This window comes from Zonotrichia leucophrys, chromosome 12 (genome assembly GCF_028769735.1).
Source record: "Zonotrichia leucophrys gambelii isolate GWCS_2022_RI chromosome 12, RI_Zleu_2.0, whole genome shotgun sequence".
Taxonomy (NCBI): domain Eukaryota; kingdom Metazoa; phylum Chordata; class Aves; order Passeriformes; family Passerellidae; genus Zonotrichia; species Zonotrichia leucophrys.
In genome coordinates this window covers 19,560,701-19,587,915 of record NC_088182.1, presented here as the reverse complement: position 1 = coordinate 19,587,915, position 27,215 = coordinate 19,560,701, and the positions used below count along the sequence as shown (strand labels likewise).

General features: G+C 48.1%; 1 protein-coding gene across 2 annotated transcripts in view; it reads right to left on the bottom strand.

Annotated features, from left to right (window-relative positions):
* Nucleotides 1-229: 229 nt before the first annotated feature.
* Nucleotides 230-27,215, bottom strand: part of PHF2 (PHD finger protein 2) — a 55,629-nt gene continuing 28,643 nt past the window's right edge. The window contains exons 3-22 of one of the 2 annotated variants that reach the window (XM_064723958.1): nucleotides 24,607-24,721; nucleotides 22,115-22,275; nucleotides 21,493-21,634; nucleotides 18,993-19,179; nucleotides 18,265-18,427; nucleotides 17,327-17,414; nucleotides 16,688-16,794; nucleotides 16,304-16,395; nucleotides 15,815-15,904; nucleotides 14,708-15,070; nucleotides 13,819-13,938; nucleotides 13,102-13,220; nucleotides 12,593-12,771; nucleotides 12,317-12,390; nucleotides 11,045-11,202; nucleotides 6,488-6,765; nucleotides 5,380-5,475; nucleotides 4,391-4,500; nucleotides 2,977-3,238; nucleotides 230-1,271 (exon numbers count right to left, since the gene is read on the bottom strand). In XM_064723958.1, coding sequence (XP_064580028.1) covers nucleotides 1,183-1,271; nucleotides 2,977-3,238; nucleotides 4,391-4,500; nucleotides 5,380-5,475; nucleotides 6,488-6,765; nucleotides 11,045-11,202; nucleotides 12,317-12,390; nucleotides 12,593-12,771; nucleotides 13,102-13,220; nucleotides 13,819-13,938; nucleotides 14,708-15,070; nucleotides 15,815-15,904; nucleotides 16,304-16,395; nucleotides 16,688-16,794; nucleotides 17,327-17,414; nucleotides 18,265-18,427; nucleotides 18,993-19,179; nucleotides 21,493-21,634; nucleotides 22,115-22,275; nucleotides 24,607-24,721 — 2,993 coding nt within the window. In that variant the 3' untranslated portion in view covers nucleotides 230-1,182. The remainder of the gene's footprint in view (nucleotides 1,272-2,976; nucleotides 3,239-4,390; nucleotides 4,501-5,379; nucleotides 5,476-6,487; nucleotides 6,766-11,044; nucleotides 11,203-12,316; nucleotides 12,391-12,592; nucleotides 12,772-13,101; nucleotides 13,221-13,818; nucleotides 13,939-14,707; nucleotides 15,071-15,814; nucleotides 15,905-16,303; nucleotides 16,396-16,687; nucleotides 16,795-17,326; nucleotides 17,415-18,264; nucleotides 18,428-18,992; nucleotides 19,180-21,492; nucleotides 21,635-22,114; nucleotides 22,276-24,606; nucleotides 24,722-27,215) is intronic. The other variant, XM_064723959.1, reaches the window with a different exon arrangement.

Sequence of the window (27,215 nt, the reverse complement as noted above, 5' to 3'; positions counted from 1 at the left end):
TCTCCTGGTAATGTAGCAAGCGAGTATGGGGTTGGGTGACAGATGGGGCAGTGGCAGCAGAGCCACCCCCGTCTGTGCCAGCAGTGGGTCCCTGCTCGCTCCTTCACCCACCCTCAGGGACCCCTGCCTGCCTCCCCACCCCTCCTTCACCAACCCCACAAAAAGTCCAGGCCCAGGCAATTGTGTACAAAACCTGAAATAGTTTTACTTTGCTTTCTTTTTTTTTTCCTTTTTTTTCTTCTTTTTTTAAACTTTGCTCTAGATTTACTTAAGATTTTGTGAAGTCGATACAAGAGCATTTGATATGAATCGGTAAATAAAACACCGTCATAGATAGATAGCCACGATAAACTTTGTTAGAAATGTACATGTCGCGAAAAAATAATAATACTAATAATAATAATCATAATCATAATCATAATAAAAAAAGCCGGCGCGACGCCCGGGCCGGCGCGGCCCTGTAGGCCTTGGTGGTGGCCCCGGGGGTGGCCCCGGTGGCCCTGGCACACGGCAGCAGGTGGCTCTGGTTCCCCGCAGGCGCCGCGCCCCAGTAATGTGTGTATATAAACAAAGCCCATAAGAAATGTACAAATATAAAAAGCTACAAACATTAATAAATTACGTCGTCACAAAACACGGAAACACTCCACAAGGTGCTAGTAAAATAACTGTCTCCCTCCTCGTACAAGAAGTTACGCAAAGAGCTGGTACCGGCGGGCAGCGCCCGGAGAGACCCTCCCCGTATAAAAACCCGGCGGTGGTTATTCCAAAAGCTATGTACAAGCTACATTCTAGGAAAAGGGGCCTGGCATGCGGCTGCGGCGGTGCCTGAGAAAGGCGCCCGCCGCCTGGCCGCCCCACGCCTCGAGTCCCGCGCTCCCCTCCCGCCACGGGGCCTCGAGGCCTTCCCGCTCCGGGCCGCGGCCGCCCGCCCTGCCCTGCCCGTGCGCTGGGCGGGACGAGGGGCCCGAGGCCGGAGCCGGAGCCAGAGCGGGGCCCGGCGCGCTCCTCCGTGGCCGAGATTAGTATTAACTTTTTGCGGCTAGTCGCTCTCAGCACTCTGAGAAAGGACATCTATATTAAAAAATATTTATAGCAGGATTCTGTACAGTTCGACCGCTGAAAGTTAAAGGGATTCTTGTGGTGGTGGCCCAGAACTGGGTGGCAGTGTCCCCGGGGCCACTAGAGCAGCAGCTTCCCGTTCCGGTGGATCTTCAGGATCTTGCCGAGCCGCTGCTTGGCCGTGGCCATCCCCTTCTTCGTACGCTTCCCTGGAAGGAGAGCAGGGCTGGGGTGAGGACCCACACCCGCCCCACAGCACCCCACAGGCACAGATCCTCCAGCTGCCCCTGCCTCCACAGCCCTGCCACCAGCCCTGCCCAGCACCCTCAAGGACACCCTCCAGCACCCCTCAGGAACGGCGTTGCTGGCCACAGGACAGGGCTTGGCTGGGAGCACAGCCCCTGGAGAGCCAGCCCTGCTGAGCCAGGGCACAGTGCACACCCATTCTCATGGACACATCCACACCTGCTCCGGGGAGGCACAGCCCTGCCAGGGACCCTCCTGCCCCCACAGCTCTGCTGGGCACCCTCCTGCCCCCCACAGCTCGGCTGGGCACCCTCCTGCCCCCACAGCTCTGCCGGGCACCCTCCTGCCCCCACAGCTCTGCCAGCACCCTCCTGCCCCCACAGCCCTGCCGGGCACCCTCCTGCCCCCACAGCCCTGCCGGGCACCCTCCTGCCCCCACAGCCCTGCCAGGCACCCTCCTGGCCCTGCAGTGCCAGCCCTGCTGCCCTGCACTCTCACCTGCCCTGGCTCACTGCTCTTGGTCACCTGTTTGCCCACAGGGTGACAGTCAAACTCAGCCCTGCCAGTGCCATTCTGCTCCTCAGGGAGAGGCTGCACACACAGACACACAGACACTCAGACACACAGACACACAGACACACAGACACATGCCCTACAGCTCTTTACAGCTCCAGGCTCCTGGCTATCTCTCTGCCTTGAACCTGTTTCCCACCATTTCACCACAAAAGCACAATTCCAGGCAAATGCATTCTTTCCACTCCAGCCCTGCAGAGAGCCACAGGTACCACCAGCTCCTGGTAGGACCCCAGCCCCTGCCACAGGCTACACATATCCTGCCCTATGGCCATCCAAGCTACCAGGTACTGTGCACTACCTCTAATCTGCTCCACTCGAATACATGGAATTCAGGAAACATCTGTCACATTGCCTCACTTGTCACTGGGGCCTTTCCCAGTGGGATCACACAAAATTCTCATGCTATGCAGTGCCTGTCCCACACACCTGCCTCAGTTACACTTCCTGAGCCAAGTTCAAATGGAGAGCAGGTGGTCCCAGCCTAGACTCTGAGAGCCTCAGCTTTCTCACACTTTCCCTATGACAGACAGCAAGCAATCTCTTCCTCTCTCCTGCCTTTGGTTGTAGCTGTGTTACTCCCAAGGTTTGATATTCCTCTGCTTCCTTGTGGCAACCCTCCAGAGAGATCTGCAGTGTGCCCTGCTCTACATGTCCTGCAAGCACTGTCCTCAGCTACAGCCAGCACAGAGCTGGTGTACAGCCAGCACCAACACCACAGTGCCTGCCCCAGCCCTGGGCAGAACAGCCTTCATGGATGCATCCTGCCCTGGCCATGGCTCCCCTGGCCCGGCTGTCTGGATGTGACCCTGCAGGTGCTCCTCCTGAGCTGGGGCCAGGCTGGGCAGCGCTCCTGCCAGGGACACCTCACAGCCTGCAGCCAAGAGCCCAGCAAAGAAACACTGCCTGGCCCTGCAGTGCCAGGACAGTCCCGGCCATGAGTCCTATCCCTGACCAGATCTGACTTGGATCCACACAGCTGCACCTGTGCCTGCCCACACCACACACTGCAGTGCAGGCCCTGCGGAAGGCTCGGGTTCCATGGCCCTTCACCCTTCCCCACTCCTGCACCACAAGCCAGGCGTTTCCTGGTACCTTTGGCGGAGGCATTGTTCTGCGAGGATGATGAGGGTCTCCTCTGTGTGAGGAAAACACCAGGTGCCATCGGCTGCGATCCCCTGTTAGGCTGGGCGACCCCAAAGGTGCTGGCCCCTGCGGTGTACTCGTGATCTGTGAGGCTGCTGGCCTGTGACTCCAGCTTCGGCTCGGGGGAGCTGCCTTCCTGAGCCGCTTTGCTTGCGTTGGGGGCTGACAGCTTCTTTTTGGTATTTTTTTTCTTCTTGCCTTTTTGTTCCTCCTTTAAAATGACAAAGATGAAGCTCAGATTAATCCCCAGAAGACCTTTAGCTAGGGCAAGGGCCAGCGGCGTTGCTTAGGGTCCTGATACAATGACACGCCAGGAGTTGGCCACGGACAAGCGCTCGGGGGCTGCTCCACACGTCTGGCTCACAGCTGCACACACACGTTTGCCTCTCGTGCCTCTACATCCTCGCTCTGTGCGGGGCCTCCTCGTCCTTACACTGCGGCGAGCGGGAGCAGCGGGGCCGCACCGACACCGCCCTGGCACAGCAGCGTGGTCAGCATGGGCAAAGCTTTCCATCTTCCACAAAAACTGGCACCTCCTATCTTCGGGGATCTTCACACCCTTGCACAACAGCATGAAGGATATTGAACATCCCACTGATTCAGCCTCTGCTTCCTGCTAGGACACACACATCATCTCCTGACCTGTAACTGCACCTGGACATGCACACTGGCATGGCAGAGGTCTGCTACTGTCCTGTGTCCCTTGTCTACTTTCAGTTCCTTCTTCTTGGAACCCTGCCACCATCCTTAAAGCTCTTCTACTCCATAGTCCACATCGCAGAAGCCCGAGGCCACCACAACCTGCATCTCCGCCAGCTTGCTGAGGTGCCTCACCAACCTCGCTCCAGCAGACCTTGTCACCTCAGCATCTCACCACGTCACCTTTACAGGGCTTCTCTGACCCCTTCAGAGACCAGACACTTACCAAACATCCCAACTGCTCCAGTTCCTTTCCTAAACTCGCCCTTTGCTCTCAGTTCACCAATCCTTCGGAAGCAAACCCTGACACTTCCCAGCAGCCAATCTGCACAGACAGGCAATCACACCAGTCAGGCTCTCAGATACACATCAAATATACTCCTTTGAGGCAGCCTTCTCCTGTTCTATCCCAGTAGCCATTCTCACACCCCCCATCCTTCCCTGTGCTTTTCTCTGTCCCTTGCTACCCTGTGCCATGCTCAGGTATGTTGTGACACCGCTGGGCTTGGATCCCATTTATTTCCCTGAGACTGCAGAGCCTCATGTCACTGGCAGGACCAAACAGTAGGCAGGGCTAGCAAAGCACCAGGCTCGGGCACAGCTCTGCTGCTGGGGACAGGGCTCTGCTTTCCTGATAGCTCCTACTCCCCAGGCAGCCTCTCACCTGCTGCGACAGCTTGGCGGCGGCGGCGGCGAGTCCCGTTTCGATGGAGGCGACTCTCGTGCCTTCTCGCACCGGTCTGTCCTGCCGGGGCACCGAGGGGCCAACCCGTGCTGCAGGGAGAGCAGAGGCAGGTGAGGGGCAGGAATGTGCCCGAGGGAGCAGCACAGCCCCCAGGCTCTACCCTGCCCAGCCAGGAGAGATGGGGACAGCCTCTGCCCTTCCCTTCCCCAGGGACGAGTGAGGGCACGAGAGCCAGCGGCCTTCAGGCACGGTGGCACGGGCAGAGGCTGCTGATAGAGATGGCACACAGCTGAGCAGCTCCACAGCCACCTGAAGCCAAAGCCACGCAGGTTTGTGCCCACATCCTGGATGATGAGAGTTATCTCCAAAGCACTGTGCTCACCTGCAGCTGCAGGAGGACATGCAGGGCCACAAGTTGATGAGAGCACACACATGGGCTGCTTGTCACACACAGCACACACAGACCATGCCCTGCTCATGGGCCACAGGGGTCAAAGGGGTCTAGGGGCCCTCTTGCCTGTCACTGCCCCTGGTGAGCTCCAACAAACCCAGGGCAGACCAAATCCTTCCAGATCATGAGCTTCGGCTGAACCTGGAGGAGACCATTCCTGCTCTCTCTCCTGGACTTATTGCCACAGCCAACACTTGAAATCCACAGCAACTCAGCTGTCCAGGGCTTGATTCACTGTTACACCACTGCTAAGGTGGCAACCAAATGATCTATCACTAAGAGTGTGAGGAAAAATTAAACCAACCAAGGAATTACTTTCTCCTGCCAGCTGATTGCAGGAGGAAGGCTAAAACTGCTTGGCAGGAATCCCAGTGCCTGGATCACCTCCCACTGCCCTGAAAAGGGTTAAACTTCGCATGATAAAGAAATCACTAATTGTGTATTACAGTTTCCACACTCTGAAAAATTTAGAGATTTGCATGACTTAGTCTGGGCAGCACAGACCACACCAACTTACCCGTGGGACTGTAAGGGGCATCATCTGAACTTTTCCTTTTCTTCGATCGGGACTTGAATACTGGATTATCTTCATCTGATTCAAGAGAAGGGTAAACTACAGTAGGAAACAAAGGCAAGAGTTTCAGTTTAGGAAACAGCTCTACCCTGCACAGAGGGCCCTTGCTCTGTCCAGGTGCAGCGACCACAGGCATCACAGATAGATAGATATCTATCTATGATATCTATAGATATAATTTATAGATAGATGATCTCCACAAGTGTCATTGAGCACTTCTGTCACTGCTGTGACACTCTGGGGACTTTCCTGTGCTCTCATCCACACATTACTATTGGGAGCTGCTGTCATTAAACTGTGTCTGGCCCTCTATATTCCTCTAAAATCACAGAATATCCTGAGCTGCAAGGGAGCCACAAGAATCATCGAGACCAACTTGGCTGCCCAGTGAAGCTATGGCTGCTCCATCACTGCAAGTGTCCAAGGCCAGGCTGGACAGGGCTTGGAGCAACCTGACCTAGTGGAAAGTGTCCCTGCCCATGGCAGAGGGTGGAACTAGACAGCCCTTGAAGGTCCCTTTCAACCTAAACCACTCTATGATTCCACAATAATTATGGCAGAACTGATGTAACTGCTGTAAACTCTCTTTGTGTCCATTTCTGCTGCAGATGCTTGCCTTCTCTGCCAAAACTCAAAACAGCATTAGATCCCTTTTCCATGTACAAATTCAACTTCTCACTCCTCTCAGCTGGAGGTTTAATTGCTACTGTGCAGACAAGGACATTTCTGTCACAAGTAGCAGTACCTGACCCACATTTCTGGGACAGTCCCCTGGTTCTGGGTTGACTGCTGCAGTTTTGGGGCTCTCCATGTTTCTTGAGAGTTTCTCATTGTGCCATGCCTCAAATCCAGCCTGCCTGGATGGCTGTGTGACCCTGGGCTCTGCAGCCAGTCTGCTGTCCCATGTGTTTGCTCCCTTTGGTGTGCAGGGCCCTGTTCCTTGCGCAGCTGATCCCAGGGTGGCAGAGCAAGAGGGAGCACCCAGGAGCAAAGGGACATTCAGCAAGGCACAGGTGTGTCCCAGGTGTGTCACTCTGCTCCCCTTACTCACCATAATCCGAGTCCTTAAAACAGGCATCCAAGTGATCCTGGTCCTCGTCGTAGTCCTCGATGTCGATGCTGTTCTTTGTGCTTTTCTTCAGCAGCCGCTTCCCAGCGGTTTTGCTGCCACCACCACCAGTTTTCTTCAAGTTTTGTGTGGAGAAGGAGTTGTTCTTCGCCTGATTGGTGCCCCACGACGTCTGCAGGCAGGACTCTGAGGCCTGGAGGTTTGCCATGGAGAGCATGCCCTGGATGGCTTCCTGCGTGCTGGGGGAGGCAGGTGGCTGGCTGTGGGGCACAGGGAGAGATGCCAGAGCACTCAGTGATTCCAGAAACACCAACTCCTCACAGGCAGCTTGCTCCTGCCTGGCAGTTGTGCTAGGAGAGACCCCCTGATTCCTATGAGTAGCTGCACATACCACCAGGGCCAGTGGGAAATTGTTTGGGACAGGAACAGCACAAAGAGCACCTCAGATGTGGGCAGATAGCCCAGGAGCCAGGGAGATGTGGGCAGGCCCCTGGGGCTGTCAGGACTCTGGGCAGAGCTCAGCAAACTTCCCAAAGCCCACAGCAGAATCCCTGACAGAGCAGTGTCTCTATACCAACCATCATCATCATCCTCCTCCTTCTCCTCCTTCTCACCATCATCTTTAAACATCCATCTATCTATCTATCTATCTATCTATCTATCTATCTATCTATCTATCTATCTATCTATCCATCCATCCATCCATCCATCCATCCATCCATCCATCCATCCATCTCACCTATCTTTAACAATGTTATTTTTCTGTACTAGCAAATCATCCTCCTCCTCATCATCATATTTTAACAGTATTATTTATAATCTACACTATCAGCTTCTGTAAAAGGAGAGCTTATGCATCAGCACTGGTGGGGGATGTCGTGGGGGGCTCTACTCAAAACTGCCTGGAAGTTTTTGGTCCCAGTTCACATCATGGGCTGTCACCACTCCAGGAGCTGCTGGAAATTACTTCTGAGACTGGCAGAACACATCATCCAGTATTTACAGAAGTTTGGAGTTTGGCAAGTAGTGAAATGCAAAAAAAGCTCTGTTGTGACAATAATATTTGTTACACTTGTTATACATTTGTTGTGCAATAGAAGCCATAAACGTACAAGAAAATTAACAGCACCATGTCACTTTCTCCTACTTGAGCTTAATCTGGGCTCTGAATAGAGTAATGTACAAAACCATAAGGGAAGTTTCTGGGCACTAATGGCATTTAGTCATAATCCTGAAAATGAGTTAAGACTAATTCACAACTCAACAAACAGAAGAACATCAAAAAACTTATTTAGGAAACAGCCATTTAAATCCCTCCAATATCATGCCTTCTCCTCTGCCTTCTCTCTGGCAAAGAAATATTTTGCGCCATCTACAAGGAATTATCATATTTTCTTCCAGCCTTTTTCCCTGAACTGTTTTTCCAAACACCGGACTCTCAAAACACTGCAAACAGACCATCAAATACTGACCACTAAATGGGCAAATCAGAGAGGAACTGCCTTAAGCAACACAAACTTCAAGAAATAAAGGGTGGGATATGATCAAAACCAGTGGTTCTGAGACTCAAACACCAACCTGAAGAGGGGGAAATGTCTCAGAGCTGCACATGGGGCAGAGTGTTTCTCATTAGGGCATGTGCTCTGGTGTGCTTCCATCAGGAGTATTTCAGCTTTCTAATCCAAAAAAAATTCAAGAAGACGCAGGAAGCAATTTTGAAGCTCTGGAAGAGCCATATCCCCTTTCTGTAGCTTCAGCAATGATTTTTTAAAAACCACATTTATGAAAGTAAACTATCAGTGAGTTACAATTATGGCTTAAAAAATCGTTTTAAAAGAGCATTGGAGCAGGAACAAAGTGCTTCTGTCCCTGCTGTATGCCCACAGCCATCTCCAAAGACACAGGAGGTGGCACTGGGGGATAGCCCAGAGCCGCCTCCAGCCCAGCAGCCTCGCTGTCCCATGTGGGGCTGACAGCTGCTCTTGTGGGGGCACAGGGCACTCTGACAGACACGCTGGCAGCACTCTGTGCCTTCACCTTGCCTGTGGCAGCCCGGGGGTGGCAGCAGCCCCAGGGCAGTGCCCGTCCCCTGCGCAGGCGCTGCTGCGGCCCCACCTGGAATCCTGGGGCCACTTTGGGGCTTCTTGTGACAAGAGGGACATTGAGGGGCTGGAGTGTGTCCAGACAAGGGAGCAGACCTGGAGAAGGGGCTGGAGCACCAGGAGTGGCTGAGGGAGATGGGAAAGGGGCTCAGTCTGAGAAAAGGAGGCTCAGGGAGACTGTGGTAGCCAGGTTTGCCATTCTGTCCCTGGCACGTCCCAGAGCAGCTGGAGCAGGCAAACAGCTGTGCTGGGGACAGGAACAAGCACTGATGGACTCAGGTTTTACCTCCTCAGTGAGCAGGGCACAGGAATGATCCCAGCACCCTCCATCATGCAGGACATTGTGTAGGGAGCCAGTGCCATGCTCTTCACCACCAACTCTGCCACTGCCATCTCTCTCACCCTCTCTAGGCAGGTCATCTCCTTCCTTCCATCAGCAGTTACTGAGTCTCCTACTTGTATCCTCATATTTAGAAACTGAACTTATAATATTTCAGAAGAGTATTACTGATTGAGCAGTGGCTGTGGGGAAGTCACTTTAACAGTTTCAAGCACAAACCCAGTGTTTTCTTCCATTTTTGAGTCAGACTTGGACATGAGTGATTTTTCTCCTTTCAAGATCAGGTGATGACCAGCCCTCCAAGCTTTTTGCATATTCCCTTTCAGTTCTTTCAGCCTGTTCCCACACTCAGAGCAGCCTTTCTGCAGGAGCCCTGTCCTTCCCTCTCCTGTCTTGCAGACACACACAGTTGAGCTGCAGCTCAGGTAATGCCATGATGGTCTCTGGGGTGGCCAGCTGCTAGTGACAGCTCAGTATTTTACAGAATAAGGCTTGGCATGGTTCAGATAAGGCCACTATCACAAAAAGCCCTGACCTGGGAATCCAGCACTGGTCTGACAAGGATGCAGGCACTGGCTGCTTGTGTGGGAGGAGATCGCACAGTGACATAGGGCTGCACACAGCACCCACAATGTACACATACAGATCTATAAATACACACATCCCCTACCCTTCATCTGCCCTGCAAGCAGAGGAAGGTGGGGATTGTTCCTGAGAGTCAGACATGACCACGCTGGCCCCATGCTGTGACACAGTGTGTTTGCACATCGCGTTTCTTCCGCTTCACGTTCAAAAAGACCACGTTATGGCCATTGGGAAAGCCAAGCCTAATTATGAAATGGAACACAGCAATTACATTTACTAGGGGCTTTTTCCAATCAGGATGCAGCACACACTGCCACAAGCCAGTGTTTATCCCAGAGCCAGCATTGATATGACACATTCCCACTGAAGCACCCCACACAGAGCAATAACTCAGCCGAGTCTGGGGTGGGACTTGGATTTCAGAAACCACAGAGCCTCCCAACACTCTGGCTACAGCACCCAGGCTGAGGGGGGAAAGCAAAGGCCTGAGTTTAACCTCGGCTCTGGTTTAACCCCTTGCAGACAGCAAAACACACCCTGAGCAAGGCAGACAATTGTCAAGAACCATTTTAAAGCATGCAGTGAGCTGTGTTATCCACAGAATGGCCAGCAGTGTACACAGGGCCAAGGAAGATTTTTTGAGTTCCTATAATAGCTGATAATTTTCCTTTTTTTACTGCAAACTTCCAGTATGGGAGTTTTATTAACCTGGCAACTTTATGACAGTGTCAGATACACCTAACTACTTTTTGGTGTGTCTAATCACCTGCTAAAATGTAACTGTAACATCAACATAAACACTCATCCTATTATGGACCATAATGCAGAATGGAAAAGGAATTCACAGGGATGGTCAAGCAGGCAAGTGTTAATGTGGTTATTTCTTTCCACTGCTCATTGTTTGGATCACTGAAGGATCTGGGGCTGTACCTTACTGGCCATAGCCCAAAACATCCAGTCACTTTCCACATTCCACATAAGACACCACTTGGCCCAGGCAGACATTTCCATTTCAGGTACAGAAGTGCCCACAAAAGAGTGTGCTTTTTTCCCTCAAGCCTTATTTTTTGGTGGGAAGAAGAATGATAACCAAGGGAGGGAGGGAGGTTAGGGAGAGCAGACAGTTTCCCATATCCTTCTTTCAAACACCTGGCATTTGTGGCACCTTAGAGTTCCTTATGGGAGAAATGCCATTTAGATAACTTTAGTACAATTAACTTTAGGAGAATTTAGGCAAGCTGCAGTCACTGAACTCTTTCCTTTTGAATTATTAATCTAATACAGCATTATTGCTAAAACTGATCTTCAGCATCTACAGATGTGAAATCCTCTGTTCAAATTATACCACCAAAGTCTTTCCTCCCTCTCCCTCCAGGTCACAGGATAAAGGAAAAGTTTGCTTATTGGAGAAAAAGCAGTTACCAAGCTGCAAAATTCATTCTGACTCACACACAACCACAAAAGGGCAATTTTGTTCACAGGTAAGAGGGAAAAGCATCCCCTGGTGCATACCTGTTGGTGTTATACTCTAAACCCCCAACTTCCTTGCTTGCCTGCAAAAGATCAAGAATTCCTGCTGAACTTCCACTCTCTTTCTTTACTTTGGAATTGCGTCCTGGCTTTGCTTCTGTGTCAATGTGGAGTAAATCTTCATCTGATGAGTCCTCGCTCTGCAAAAACAAGGAAAGGGCTAAAAAAAGTGGAAACTCACTGAGCTGGTCCCCAAGAACAGCACAGTGATTTCTGCAGCCTGCTGCTCCTCCAAAGACACAGGCCTAGCCTTTGGAATTTGCTTTCTTTAAACAAACCAAAACAAAAAAAGAACAAAACCAAGTACGTGGTAAAAATCCATTTCCTTGTAGCCTGAAGGCATGGTAGGTTTTTCTTTTCCCGTCCAAAGCTCTGAGATCTGATCCTGTTCATGGGCTCTATTCCCTTTACCAGCGGTGTTTCCATCCCCACAGCAGCAGAGTGGGAGGATTCCCCAGGCAGAGGAATGGGACAGACATGTAGAGCAATGTCATGTTAGGCAGAGGAATGGGACAGACATGTAGAGCAGTGTCATGTTAGGCTCTGGGAGGGAGCTGCCTACATCTGGCCCTCTCTCTGGGGCTCAGATTTCTAGGCACTGTGGTTTGGTGCCTAAGAACACAAGTTCTCCCCCCTTCCTGCCCTGCTTTCAGGCTGCTGCAGCACCAGCCCCTATTGCTGTGGGTGCCAGTCTTGTATCCAGGTGCTCCCTCCTTAGGCTCCTGCACAGGGACAGAGCCCCAGCCCTCAGGTACTGACTCACACACAGGTCTGTACTTCCCCCTGAATGTCCCAGACACAAACCAGGGTGAAAGTAACTCCTTAGTACTGAAGGCCAAACACTTTGGTCATCTTTGGTTCTGTCTTAACAAACTATTTTGCTTTTTCTGACTTATTCTGGTATTATAACATGAATTTGTATTAACCACAGTTGGGCAAAACGTTTAATTTCCATGTACTTTGATTTCCAGCACTGAGCTTCAGACACAGGGCACACTGACACCTGGGCTGTCCCATGCTGCAGGTGAGCTCCAGCCAGGCTCTCTGTCCCTGCAGGGGCTGGGCGGGCTCACCTGCGTTAGCAGGGCTCTGGAGTCAGCCCATAATGGGCACAGGGGCTGTGCCAATGGCACAAAGCAAACACTTGACTTGCTACATGACAGGAAGAAAAGCACAGAATGGTCTGGGTGGGAAAGGGCCTTAAAGAACCTCATGTTCTAGGAGTCTCCTTGTGAAGGTACAGTAACCTCATACCTTGTATGGTACCGACTCCACCTTTGGCTTCTTGACAGGAGTGTGATGCAGGGCTTCCTTTTTATCTGATAAAACTGAATAAATAAAAAGAAACAAAAAGTCATGGGTTTTTTCCCTTCAAAAACCAGCCCTACCATTCTACTCACGTTTGACTGATAGGTAAGACATGGCTTTCTTTATTCTAAATCACATAGATTTTAAAGATGATATTGTTTTGGACAATCACCACCTAAGACTTTGTTGAGCAGATAAAGATCAACCAGGAAATATCCTTACAGGGCAGTTCTCTTTTTGCAGTGTTTTTCTTTCTTCTGATTGGAAACTCATCAATTTTTAGTTCACCATCATCTGACACATATTCATATTCATCCCGTACAGGTTTGGCTTTGTCCTCTTTAAAATTCTGCAGTGACCCAAACACGCTGGTATTCAGATGAGTTTTGACTCCCTTTGAACTGAAAAAAAATATTTACAAATTAGTAACACTCTGAGTAGAAAACAGCTTGTGACTTGACAGACAATGAGTATCTCTATGCAGAAATCTCAGTCAAACTGAATTCCTTCAGGGGTGCCAAATCAACTAGAATAATTTTACAAACACATCTCTGAATGTACTATTTATACCTCAAAATAGTACTCTGACTAGAGCACTAGAAGTTTTAATGAGAGGGTATTTTCTGCATTGACCAGAAAGGCAGGTTTTCATCATCTTGTATAAAAAAATATAAACAATGAACTTTCAATTTCCTTTTTCAGTTGATGTGTGTTGTCATATTTTTACTTACCCAAGCAACTTCTTATTAGAGAAAGAGAATGTGAATTTGTTGTCTTTATTTCCGGACAAAGGTGTCTTTTCTGATTTATGTTCCTCTTCCATTTTTAGAAGTGAATCAGGTTTGCTGTTCTGAAAGGCAAAAGACCAAAACAAAATAAATAAATCAGTTAAATGAGTCCTTTATGTTTCAGCATCCCAGGTACCCTCAGAATGTAAGCCTGTTAAATTTTCCTGTATTAAAAACCCTATCATATTTTCCCTGCAGACAAAGTGTTCTATTCCATGGGTGAATTTCACTCACCCTGCATTAGCCCTCAAAAAAGGCAAGCTTTTAATCCATAGGGCATAATTCAGATTTCATTAACTCTCATTTTATGCCATTAAAATTAGTTATTGGTTATTAGCCATTAGTTAGTTATTGATTTCTCATTAGTTACTGATTTCAAACTTAAACTAGTAGGACTATGTCAGAACAGGGATCACATTGAACCATCTCACTCTTAACAGCCTGGTGTCACTATGGACAAATGGACAATTCAGCACATTCTTTTGAAGAGTCCATCCACCCCCTCTTCCTTTAATTGGGATTAATTGATTATTTCTGCTTAATTTTCTTTTCTTTGGGAACTAAAAACTGGTGTCTCATTCTCTCTGCTTAGGCAGAGCCACAAGCATTTCCCTACCCTTGGCTTATCATCATGTGGCACAATTTAACAGGAGACATTACCTTGTATTTCCATTTGGCTTCTGTTTTGCTTTTATTTTGCTCTCGAACTTCAAATTTCTCCACCTCATTCTGCTTGCTCGCAGATTCCTTATTGGGAACACTTAAAACATTCTTTGCAGCCTGGTAAAAAAGTCAAGAAAAAGTTCTCTCAATGAGGATGGAGTGCTGGCATGTCACAAACACGGGCTTTATCTGGGTAATAACATGACATATTTTTGAAAACTCCCATTTATCCTTTTTGAATCCCAAATTAAGGTTCAATTAAATATTGCTCCTTCAGAGTGTGCAGAATAGCAGCTGCACTTCTTGATACACCAATACTCTCCTATCCCTGTCTGTCACACCATGACAGGTTTCACAAACTGCACACAAACTCTTAGAACTGCAAAAACATTTTAGGAAAGATTTTTCTTCATAAACATGGATATTTCTTTGCAAACAGCGTACAACATTTCCTCTGTCAGAGCCTTGATGGATCCTGGCCCCTACTGAAATCAGCAGCAAAATTCATGCTGAATTACAGGGCATCAGAATTAAAGGACATCAAAAAGAAACTTGTCCTACATGGGCAAAGTGGAAGAAATCTATTGTTCTGTTTTCAGTCACCCATTCTAGAGCAACATTTCAAGCAAATGAGATACTTTAGAAACAAGTTCTTTCATCACTAACACCTTTTGATATCAGTGGGTTTCTGGGAGGCTCCACATCAATGAACCACCAGCAAAGAGTCCAATCAAACACAGCAGCTGGGGAAGAGAAGGGCAATGAGCCAGCAGTTACAAACCTTTGCTTCTTAATGTGAGTGGATATTATTTTTTGCATGGGACTTACAGAGTGCTTTTGTCTCTCTGAGGGTGGGAGAAAAGGGAGAGGTTAAAGCACGACCCACCTTCCCCTTCTTTGGCGTCTCGATCTTGGTCAGAGCCTCCTTCGTGTGTGCCTCCAGCAGGTCGAGGTTGGGGATGGCTGGTGGTGGGCTCTCCTTCGCCTTCTTTCCTTTCTTTTTGCCTTCTCCCTTCACTTTCGGTGTTTTGGGAGGTTTGGGGGGTTTGGGAGGCTTCGGGGGTTTGGATGGCTTCAGCTGTTTGGGGGTTTTCACAGTTTTGGGAGTCTTTTTTTTAGGAAGCTTTTCTAGAGTTGGGGCTGGAGGGGTGGCTTGGACGGGCGACGGAGCCTCCTCCTTCTGCACAGGACAGATCTCCTCGGCCGGGGGGTTGGCACTCGTGTCTGCTTTGCTGGCCTTTGAAGCGTTCTGTGGGTTGGCACAAAGCACACGGGGTTCAAGCACACCCGTGCTGCTTTTGATATCCACCTGCACCCTCTGTTAGATGGGGGAACAACCCCAGGATGCCCAGAGATGTGGTGGAGGGGATGTGCAGCACGGGTCAGTCTGACTGAGGAATGAAGATCCCATCAAGGCCACAAACACGCTCTGCTCACCCATCCCCACCCCCAGTTCCCACCCCACATCCTCCAGCCTGGCCTGCAGTACCTCCAGAGGCTTGGCTTGTATACCCTCACGTGGGCTGTCCACACAGGATGGATAAAATGAACAGCCTTCTGCTTAAAATGCTGATTGGCTCGAGCAAAAACCCTTTCCATTTAATTCTGATGCGATAAATATAGCAGAATCACATTTCACGCCCTCAGGAAAAATTAGCAGTAAAATAGCTGCCCAATTAAAATTAACACAGTCTAATTAAAAATAAATTATTTTCTGCTTAACTTGCTATTCTGACAATCAGAAAACTTAAATACTACATCAAAGAGGATCAAAAGACACGAAGATTTCAGTTTTGAGGTTTCTGGATATGGTTAGGAACAGGGTGGAATGCAGCACAATGTCTTCCTGAAGGAGCTGAGCCAGCTCTGATCACCTTTTGCTGTCACACATCACCACCCATCAGGATTTGGTACCACACTCAGTGGGTGATACCTCCATGCATTTTATAGCCTGGACCCCCAATACAGTAAATATTATAAAAACAGCACAAACCTCACTTAATCGTATTTCTTTGGCAAGGTCCTTGATGAGTTGTGCTGGTTTGAAGTTTTCTGGTAGTTCATCTTCATGCTCTGCTAAAGCCTGAAACACAACAAAGTCAAATTGCTGTTTCTGTGCATGCTTTCTTTAAAAATAAAAAAAAATCTCTTGAAGTGACTTGTCTATATTTTTTCCTATGTATTTAAATCAATCTTGACTGCATTAGACATTCAAATGAATAAAAAATTGGATTTTTTCCTATTCTGGATGTTATTGTAACAAGTTGTCCTGGGAGAACAACAAAGTCAATCATCTTTTTTCAGATATTATTTCATTTTCACAACTGCAACATCGCTTTGTTCACCCCCTGTTCTCCCAACTCTTTCTCTTTGGCATCTTAGAATTGGATGTTTTGCAATGGAGACGTTATTTATTCCAGAATTTCCTCTCTGCTCCAGCAACTGACAAACACATAATATTAATCTAGGCCTCCTCTCCTACCTGTTTTTTAGTCCACGACCTGAAAGCACCATTTAGAATCTTTGCTCCCTGAAGGAGATGAGCAGGAGGTTGTTGTCCAGCTTTATGCAAACCTAAGCAAAGAAAAAAACAGTGTCATTCACCCACTGACAGCTCCAGTTGTTTGTAGAAAGCATTTAATTTGAAAATTGTAACTGGGAAAGCTGAAGTTAACTCTTTGAGAGCTGATCCCACAAATGAATCCCTACTACAACCTGATGGTTGTAAGCAGTGCTTTTACTGTGTCCCAAATCCAGCTGAGCCTTCCCAGCCTGTGCTCCTGTCAGTTATGGCTCTGAAATTCAGGGGAGCTGTCCCAGATCCCACAGCTGAGCCATCAGGGCAAGCAAGCAAATGCAGTTTTACCTTTGAATTTCTCTAGCAGATGCTTCCCCATGTACCAACAGGCCGTTTCAAAGTTGGGGAACTGGGTCAGACTGACGATTTTCAGTCGCCTTTCCACTTCATAGGCCCTGCAAGAAAAAGCCACAGGAAACTGAGCATGACAGAGCATGGTGTGCCACAGAAGTGCAGGGTCACTTTGCAGTGGGTTCCCTCTTTGTCCTGCTGCCACACAGGCTGGCCTCAGGCCAAAAGCAAACCATGACAGCAGTGGTAAAACACTGAGATACAGATGTGTGATGGTTTTATGGCATTATCTGCCCAGAATCAGTAAAGAACTCACTGCATTGTCTTACACTGGGCAAAGAGCCCAGCTGAGCAGGTGGGGGCTGACCCAGCAGCGAGTGGCAGGTGCCAGGGTAAAACTCCAGGCAGTGAGTAACCTGCCTTCAGGATGGGGCCACATCAATCCAGGCCCCTCAGACACCTTCCGTGCCTTGTCTGCAGCTGTAAGGACAGCTCAGGATAAATCAGCACGAGGGAGCACGGTCAGAGGGACAAAACTGCCCAAGAGCTACACCGGCATTACTGTCAGTGATTGATTATTACTGATTTATTAAAAAAATGAGCTCTACATAACATGAGATTTCAAAGACAGATTACCTCATCTGCATTTCCACACTTAGACTGTGTAGAAAATGTCCTGCAAAGGCCAGGCAGTCTACTGGTGTTAGAGTTGCATAAATCCAGCCTAAAAGAGAGAGAAGAATCCTCAAGACAAGAACTCAAAGGCCATTAGCACAGACTTCAATCCCAAATGATGTCTACACTTCACTGACATCTTGCTCCACAGGTACCGACACAGCCCAGCCCCAGAACCACACACACTTTGAACAGAGCTGCCTCTGGTCCCTTCTTTGTTTTGCTATATAATGGCAGCTGCTTTCCTGTCTCCACAAAGACCTGAAACAGCCCCTGACGTGCTTTATCACAGTGTCACAATCAGGTGTTTTCCAAACATGTCTTTTCATACAAAAATCTACTCAAGTTCGTGAATCTCTGTAAATTGCTCTGTGTTTGTTCCACCATCTGCTCCACAGATGGTCATAAGAGAAACATCTACTTCCCACTTCTACACCCAAGGTAAAATTCAAGTTCGTTAACATTTGGTGTAGGAATCTACTCACACACAGTGGCCTGTAGTTCCTTAGTGTCACAGGGGATTACTGTCTGTGACAAGGATTTGGGGGTGTCATGGTCAGAATGCATGGTCAGATTCACTCCATGTAAATAATCTGTTAGATGTCAGAAAGCACCAATGCCATGGTGGATACAGAAAGAGAACTCATGAGTTACTACAAACCAGCTAGACCACAAGTGGAACACTCTCCCTACAAGTTTAACTTTTAAAAGGCTGCTAAAATGTTAACACAAAGCAGTAAAAGTTCTGATTTGTTTTGTTTGTAAGGACATTCAATAATACCTCTACTGAGAATTATTCTCCGTACTTTGTCAGAGAGAGTTGTCAAATCCCACCCCTCTGGCATTTTGGATGTGCTGCTCTAAAGGATGAGGAAAGCCTTCCTGCCCCAGCTGCTCACCTGATGGGATGAAGAGTGTCTGGCCTTGTTTAACAGTGCATTTGTAACATTTATCTACTTGGTCTGCAAAAAACATCTCACTGTGATTTGCTGCTGACTGCCAGCGTTCATAGAGAGAAATATTTGCAGAGGCTGGTTTGATGAGATAAAAGATCTTTTCTCCCTGAATTAGAAACATAAAATTAGCAATGAGCAGCCAAATCAAACAACACTGCACTGGCGTACACACACACACACACACACACACACACACACACACACAAAATAGTTATCTAAATATACATGTATGTGTATTTTGGCGGTATTTAAATAAAATTAATTAGTCAGCTTTTTACAGAAGGGCTGAAATAATGAAATCACACCTGACTACATCTGCTCAGATTTGCAGGAGTGATGGTGCAAAATGTTTACAGCGCCAGGTTCCATCACACTGCAAAAATAGGACGTGGTATCTTTAAGGCCTAGGGTGATATTTTTGCAGAAGGCACTAAACAAATATTAAAATCCTAATAGAGAGAAAATACACAGAGGACTTCCATGCTCCAAGTGCTTTCTCACTCAGGAGACCCTGGCACCTTGGGGAGGGCACTCAGAGCAGTTAAGGCTCAGATGCAACAAGACAATGACGAAAAAAGTTGAGAACTGAATTTTGGAGAGAATTCTGCGATGGCCTTTGTGGATAAAATGGAGTTTGTCACTAGCTCCAGCTGAAAGCCAGGCTCCCTCACCTTCAGCACGTGGTACCAGGCAGAGGCCCCCCCAGAGTCTATGTGGAAGTCAGTGTAGCTGTCCTTCACGCAGATCAGGCAGTACTTGGTCACTTTGGGTTTGGCCAGCAGAGCATCGTCAGGCCAGTAATTTTCCACCCAGGACAGCTTCTTAACGATATCAGGAGGCTCTACAAAGCTGGACATCCTTACAGACAGAGTGGAGAACAGACAGGCAGCTTTTAAAACAGAGCACCAGGACCCTGGTACAGCAAGAAGCAAGTGTGACAAAACCTGCATGGTAAACTGGAGCAGCTCCTCTTGTGGCCGTGAAACTGCTCGTCATTCAGAAAATTAGGGAAAACTGTTTACAGACAAAGATTTAAGGTTTTTTTAAGTGTGATGACTTTACAACTATCCTTTGCCTTCTTTCAGCAGTGTCATCTATGATCAAATATGTGATGGTTGTAGTTTTCCAGCCCCTGCTACCCAGGCTGAGGGACCAACACTGCTGTGATCACAGTCACCTTCCCAGCCCCCTCCAGAAGAGAAAGTGAAATGTGTGCACTTGGATAGAACTCCCCTGGTAAACCAGAAAAATTAGCAAGTCAAGCTTAATATTAATATTCCAAATAACAACAACATTAATGCTTGTCGGTAAATAACTCTTGATCTGATGCTGAAAATCAGCAATCTAATTTAGATGGAGTAAATTATGTCAAAAGCTCAGAAGAAGGAAAAGGTCTAACTTGGGATGAAAATGTGAATATATTTAAAATATAAGATATATAATACATATTTCTATAATTTACATGAATTAATCTATTTATGTACATAAAGAACATACTCTTAGTGGATATGTATCTAAATTTATACAAAATGTTATCTTAATTCACACTGAACATATGTTCCTATTTATTTATTTTTGTCATTCATATATTATGTTTTTGTCAAATACATAACATATACTATAATCACAGCTAAGACAATGCAGTGGCATGACAACCAGATATTAAATGTTTCATCCTAGAATGTGCTAAATTTTTGATTCAAATAGTCCAAAATTTGAGCTGATAGTGCAGGAGGTGAAGATTCACTGCTAGGCACTCTAAAATACCATGTCAGTAAAAGTATCTGCACTTCAAGCCAGTATTAAATGCTCCCACATGTCATTGTGCTCAGTGTCAAGCCCTAATGACAATAACTCCATTTCCATGGCAGGGAAGATGGAGCTGTGCATTCAATTAAACTGTCACTGTCTATGCTAAGAAATAAAATATTTGCTATTTATGTCTCGATCAGCGGAGTATGAACGACAGCTGCAGCAGTCCTTCAGGAAAAAAGACATCCCATTATTTGGGGGAAATGGCAGAAAGCTGAAAAAATCTCTGCTGAGAATCCCAGTGGTCCCAAACCTGCAGTGAGCAAAGCTGCTCTCTGCAGTGATGGGGGTGAGCCACTAAATCCCAGCCTGGGAAAAATGAGCTTGTCATTATCCACCAGGCTTCCTTTCCAGCCTCCGTGCTGAAGCAGAATGCTCCCACAACAACCATTCCTTGTTTTTCTGCTGACATTCATTATCATCTGTGTAGTGTGTTTGTGTGTAAAAGGATCTTTTCCTCTTCCTGGTGCTTCCCTTCTGGAAGCACCAGCCACCCCAAAGGATCCAGGGCCTGTGAAAATAACCTGCACAGCTTTTGGGGTTGAGTATCTCCCTGCCCACTGCTGCAAGGAAAGCAGTGCTCAGTGATGGCAGCACAGCTGCAGAGAGCAGCAGGCAGTGCCCTCAGCATTGGCATCAGCTAATCATGGAATCAGCGGCTGCTTTGGCTGGAAGGGACCTCAAAGAGCAGCTCATTTCCACCTTGTCCTGGGCAGGGACACCTCCCCCTGTCCCAGGCTGCTCCCAGCCCTGTCCAGCCTGGCCTTGGGCACTGCCAGGGATCCAGGGGCAGCCACAGCTGCTCTGGGCACCCTGTGCCAGGGCCTGCCCACCCTCACAGGGAGGAATTCCTTCCCAATATCTGATCTCTCTCATCTGCACCATCACCTCCGGCACCACCCTGACCCTGAGCTGCTGTCAGACAGATCACAGGTTAGCTGGCAAAAGCACTGAAAGCATAACTAGAACACATGCTGTAGGATGACAGAATTATAACAAAATTCCAAAGTTATTTTCCTCAAAGGACACCCAGTGACATGTTACCCTACACCTAAAGTCAGAGCAACCAGAAGCTGCTAAACAGCTTTCCTAAGGAGGAAAAGCACTGGGGAAAGCAGAGGCTGAACCCAGCCACATATCCCAGACGCAATGTGAGATTCAGTAATTTAAAATTATAATTTATAGATATAATTCTATGTGAGCAATATTAATATAATTCAAAAATAAACACATAGGGTAGTATAGTATACAGATATGTTATTATATAGAAATATGTTATATACAAAATAATAGATTAAATAAAAATTATGAATCAAAATAAATCTGTAGTAATTACTGTGAATCAGGCTGGACCCTTACCTGGTGTCAGAGAACTCCAGGTTTGTGACATTTAAGACTCTTTTCCTGTTTGTGCTGTAGTAATAATCCACAAATTCCTTGAGCTTCATCTTGCAATCTTTCTGCTTGGTGACATCAGTGACATCGACGCTCCGCTCCGGCCCTGCACATGAATTCAGTGGAGAGCACAGGTTGATGGACAGCCTGCCTTGCCCCCTTTTCTGTGCTTGGGGGTGAGTTAACCTGCCCAGAAATATCTCAATCTTCTGATTTTCTGACCTTTTCAGCTCTTGGATCCTCCCTGTTGCTTTTGTATGCACCCACACAGACATGCACGAAAGGCCTGCATATATATAAATACCTATCCAATGGTGCTTTTGTAGTCCTAAATTTGGAAAAACCATTCCTTGATGCTACTTTGGCTGTACTGCTTATGCAGAGCTGTGGAGAGCAGAGCAGGCTGGCTCACAAAACAAGAATGACTTAATTGCTAACTACAACCCCCCACTACCTAAAAAGCTGCACCGAGACCAGCACAGACACGGCACAGACAATATTTTAGAATGCATTTTACAATTTTCCACACAACTAATTATTTCTGCGGAGCAGCTGAGCTGCAAGCACTGCAATGCCAGGTACCCACCGACATAGTTCTCGACGTCGCTGACGTAGAAGGTGGGGGCAGGCACAGCCAGGCCCAGCCCGTCCTTCTTGGGCACCAGGATGGGCTCAGCAAAGCCCTTCTCCTCCAAATACTCTGCTGTCAGCTGGCTGCCTGGCACCTTCACCACTATGTCTTCAGCACTGCAAAAGCAAACACAGATTCAGTGGTGAGGAGCTCCACGCCGAGTTTGGGATGTTCTGCACTTCACTGCGGAAAGGAAGACACTGTGCAAAAGGAATTGTGGGCAAATTAGGTACATAAGCCAAATCCCCATTTATTGCAAAGCAGAAAGGGCACAAAAAATCATGCAATCAGTCGAGCCTCATGCTCCAACTACTGGGAAGTCCTAAAACAACAGCTTATGGCAAAAGACCATTTTCCTCAGCTGTAGCATCAGTCGAGCTACCAGTGATCAGTGTTAAAGAATTAATGTTAAATGTTTCACTCTAAAGAAGATGAGGTTAAAAATGTTACCCAATCTCAAATAAACGGCCCTAGAAATGCTTTGCAAATAATTGTAAAGCAGTTGAATAATGTGCTCAGGAAGTATTCTGCAGATCACTTTGAAGTGGCAGGGACACCTCCCACTGTCCCAGGCTGCTCCAAGCCCTGTCCAGCCTGGCTTTGGGCACTGCCAGGGATCCAGGGGCAGCCCCAGCTGCTCTGGGCACCTGTGCCAGGGCCTGCCCACCCTCACAGAGAATAATCAATTTAATTGTTTTCACTGCTACTCTTGCTACTCCAGCACTATTTTGGTATTAAATGTTTTAGAACAGAATTACATGAATAATATTTTTTGCCTTTTTGCTCCCTTCAGTGTTCCTTCTGACCTGAGCCCCTCCCAAGCACTCACTGGGGGTTGTCATTCCCTGCCTCATGCTGGGGGTCACCAGTGATGCTCCAGGTGTGACCCCTGTGCCCTGCAGCAGCCTCCAGGTGCTGGGGCCTGGTCTGTCCCATCTGCACATCCTATTCATTTGCTTTGGGGGAGAAAATTCCTCCACAAGACTTTGTGTCTGAGTCCTGGATCTTGCAGGCATTTCTTTGTTCTGCAGACCTTCCTGTCTCAGGAGATTTCATATGGCAGCAGGATTTTCTTATGCATACATTAATGAGTAACAAAGAGAAAAAATGGGGGGCTGTATTATTTATAACAGTGTTGGAGTGACTCAGAGATACTGCTTGTGTGACTGCAGAGGCCACCTGAGGTTACTGAAGTCAGTCTGCCTGGGCCATAAATCTTTCTGAAAATGAGCTGTGCAACCTGTCAAATTACAAATTACAAAAAAAAAAAAAAAAAAGAAAAAGACAAACAGCAAAGATAAAAAACCTTGCAGGCCCCAATGGAAATAGCCAGGCAAGTAAAAATACTGGATCCTGAGCTCAGCAAAACACAAAACACTCTGTATAAGCTGCAAAATACTTTACAGGACTGTTTTCAGTTTTTTCTTTAAGCAGCCTAAGACTAGTATCTTAAATAAAGTGTAAAATTAAATTCTCCACAAAAAGGAAGAAGTTCTGTGTTTACTTTGCCAGTCTCCAAGGATTCTTCTAAAATAATTAGTTATTAATAATTAAGGATTTATTTGGTTACAGCCTACATTAAAGAGCCAAAAGAAAATGATCACTCTTGCAAATGGCTGTGGAGCAGCCTAATAACATGTGGGACATGTCACCTAACAATTAGCACCATTCATTAGCCCAGTGAGAGAGCCTTTGTCACCCAGCCACTGAGTATGTCATTGTTCTGCCCAAGATGGGCACAGGCTTCAGCAAAGTCGGTAGAATTTTAAGAACTGGAGAATTCTATGCAATAAGTGGGTTAGTTTCTTATGCAAATGGATGTTCTAGGGGCCAAACACTCTCTGGTTCAGCCTGGAGAAGAGAAGGCTCTGGGGAATTCCCAGACCCACTTTTAGTGCCTAAAGGTGCTTACAAAGAACAGCAAGAGTGAGTTTCTCCAGAGGCAGATAGTGATAGGGCAAGAGAGAAGAGTTTTAAACTAGGAGAGATTTAGATTGGATGTTGGGAATTGGGAATTGTTCCCTGTGAGGGTGGGCAGGCCCTGGCACAGGGTGCCCAGAGCAGCTGTGGCTGCCCCTGCATCCCTGGCAGTGCCCAAGGCCAGGCTGGGCAGGGCTGGGAGCACCTGGGACAGTGGGAGGTGTCCCTGCCATGGCAGGGGTGGCACTGGATGGGCTTTGAGGTCCCTTCCCACCCAAACTATTCTCTGATTCCATCATCCTTGCCTTCCCAAACCCCAGCATCTATGGAAATGCGCAGGCACTGGGCTCAGCTGAGAGGAGATCTGAATACAGATGCACAAATGTGAAAAGGGGAAGAGCCTGGGACACCTGCAATCAAACAGCACTGATTTAATCACCAATACTGCTCAATGCTTCCAGCACAGAGCATCCCCAGCCTCCCAGGCGCCCAGCTCTGCCCCTGCACCCCGTGCACAGCAAACCCACCTGGGGAATGTCCGGCTCCGCAGCTCCTTGATAAACACCTGGCTCCCGTTCTGCACAGGCTTCACCTCCGTTGGCTGGCCTGTGTCATGCTTATGCCAATTTCTTTTCTTTTTCACTGAAAGAGAACGAATTGGACAGCTATGTTAAGTTGAAGGTAATTATTAAGACATTGGCAGGAAGGATGAATCTTCATTTAATTTCTCTCATGAGCAGAGTGGAGGGAACCCCCGCCACGCTGCCCTGCAGATTTTAATATTGCTCTCAGTGCCCCATTAGACAATTGTGGTGCAGCTGAAGATCCATTACAGAGCGAGCAGTGAGCATTTTGGAGCTGAGGGCAGCAGTTGGGTAATTGCTGAGCTGCAGTGCCTGCAGCCTCACACAAGCACTGGCTCTGGACACCCTGGGCTCTCACACTGACCCTCATCCTCACCAGGAAACTCCCTGAAATCGCCTTGGCACAACCTGCAGGATGGATCAGTGGGAATTATCATTCTGTGGGATTGCTGCATTCGTCAGGAATCACTCAGAATAAAGCTCTGTCCAGTAGTGCTGCGTTTGACACCAAGTTTGATGAGATTTTAGTGTGCCCTGCACACGGCATGGACAGGGAAGGAAAAGGAAAAGGAAAAGGAAAAGGAAAAGGAAAAGGAAAAGGAAAAGGAAAAGGAAAAGGAAAAGGAAAAGGAAAAGGAAAAGGAAAAGGAAAAGGAAAAGGAAAAGGAAAAGGAAAAGGAAAAGGAAAAGGAAAAGGAAAATTAAGTAGTTGCTAGAAGTGCAGGGAAGGGAATTTCTTATGGCTCAGAGCTGCAGCTGATTGAGGCCCCTTGACGGTGCTCCCAGTGAGGGATGGACACACAGGACAGTCCAGCAGGGATAAAGGGCCAGCAGGAATGAGCACACGTGAGCCAGTCAGGTTTCAGTGTGGTTTTGCCCTGCCTCTGACAGCCAGATAACACAAAGCAAGAAAAACTGGTCCTGCTTTTTCCCTGAGTCAGCACTATCTCCCTCAGCACTGCTTCCAGAGTGAGTGCAGAGAAACTCCCTTTGGTAGGAAACCAGGTTTTTCCTCATTTGTATCATTTAAAGCCTCTGTTAATAAAATTCTCATATGTCACATACTTTCATTTTCCACCCTTGTTTTACATCACGAAACTCAGTATTTCACCCCAAGTCCAGACCTCTTATCAAAACAGTGAGGGAAGGCAACAGACTCCTCACGGATGGCACCCACTCCTCACTCTTTGCACACACACAGATCCATACACTTTTCCATTAAGAAAGGAATCTGGAGGCTAGAGATATAACACATGAAATTTGGAAAGAGCAAATTTTGCTTTCCCAACCACAGCCCTGGAACAACTCAAGGAAAGACATCTCCCAGGGAGTCCATCCCAGGTTTTGCACAAAGCATGTTGGGTTTATTAGTTCCATGCAGGCTCCAGCCTAGCTGGAGATATTCATTAAAGCTGCTAGTTCTTTATCTTAATGACTCTCAGGCTTAGTGTATTAATTCAATGCTCCTGGTAACAAAGGAAACAAGCCTGGCTTGAATGCCAAACCTTCCTCCTCTCCCTCCCTTCCCACCCTCCGCTGCCTCCCCCTCTCAGCACATCCCAATCCACACCTCGAGTGTGCTGATTGCACTCTGAGTACAAGTCCCAGGGAAAGAGGTGTCACTTGCCACAGGAAAATTAGAGAGCTTGAGCACGTTCCTTTATTACACACCAGATAGCACAAAGCGTCGGGAAACGAAGGCGACGGATCAGTGCTGAATTAACAAATCCACTGCAAACCTGCCACAGCCTCGTGGGAGCTCTTTGCCTTGGCACCAAGAGCTGGCAGGGGCCCAAGTTCCCCATGAACCTCCCCACCCAGCTCTGCCACCCAGCTCTGCCCACCCAGCCCTGCCACCCAGCTCTGCCACCCAGCTCTGCCACCCAGCTCTGCCCACCCAGCTCTGCCCATCCACCTCTGCCCATCCACCTCTGCCCATCCAGCTCTGCCACCCAGCTCTGCCATCCAGCTCTGCCACCCAGCTCTGCCATCCAGCTCTGCCCATCCAGCTCTGCCACCCAGCTCTGCCACCCAGCTCTGCCACCCAGCTCTGCCATCCACCTCTGCCCACCCAGCTCTGCCACCCAGCTCTGCCCACCCACCTCTGCCCATCCACCTCTCCCACCCAGCTTCGCCAACCAGCTCTGCCCACCCAGCTCTGCCCATCCAGCTCTGCCACCCAGCTCTGCCATCCAGCTCTCCCACCCAGCTCTGCCACCCAGCTCTGCCCACCCAGCTCTGCCATCCAGCTCTGCCATCCACTTCTGCCACCCAGCTCTGCCCATCCAGCTCTGCCCATCCAGCTCTGCCATCCAGCTCTCCCTTCCAGCTCTCTCATCCAGCTCTGCCATCCAGCTCTCCCTTCCAGGTCTCCCATCCAGCTCTGCCCATCCAGCTCTGCCCATCCAGCTCTCCCTTCCAGGTCTCCCATCCAGCTCTGCCCACCCAGCCCTCCTGCAGAGGCAGCCTGGATTCTCTCCCCAGAGCATTCCCCACGAGGGGCTGTCTCCTGGACAGCAGCTGGAGTCCATTACACTGCATCAAACACTTGA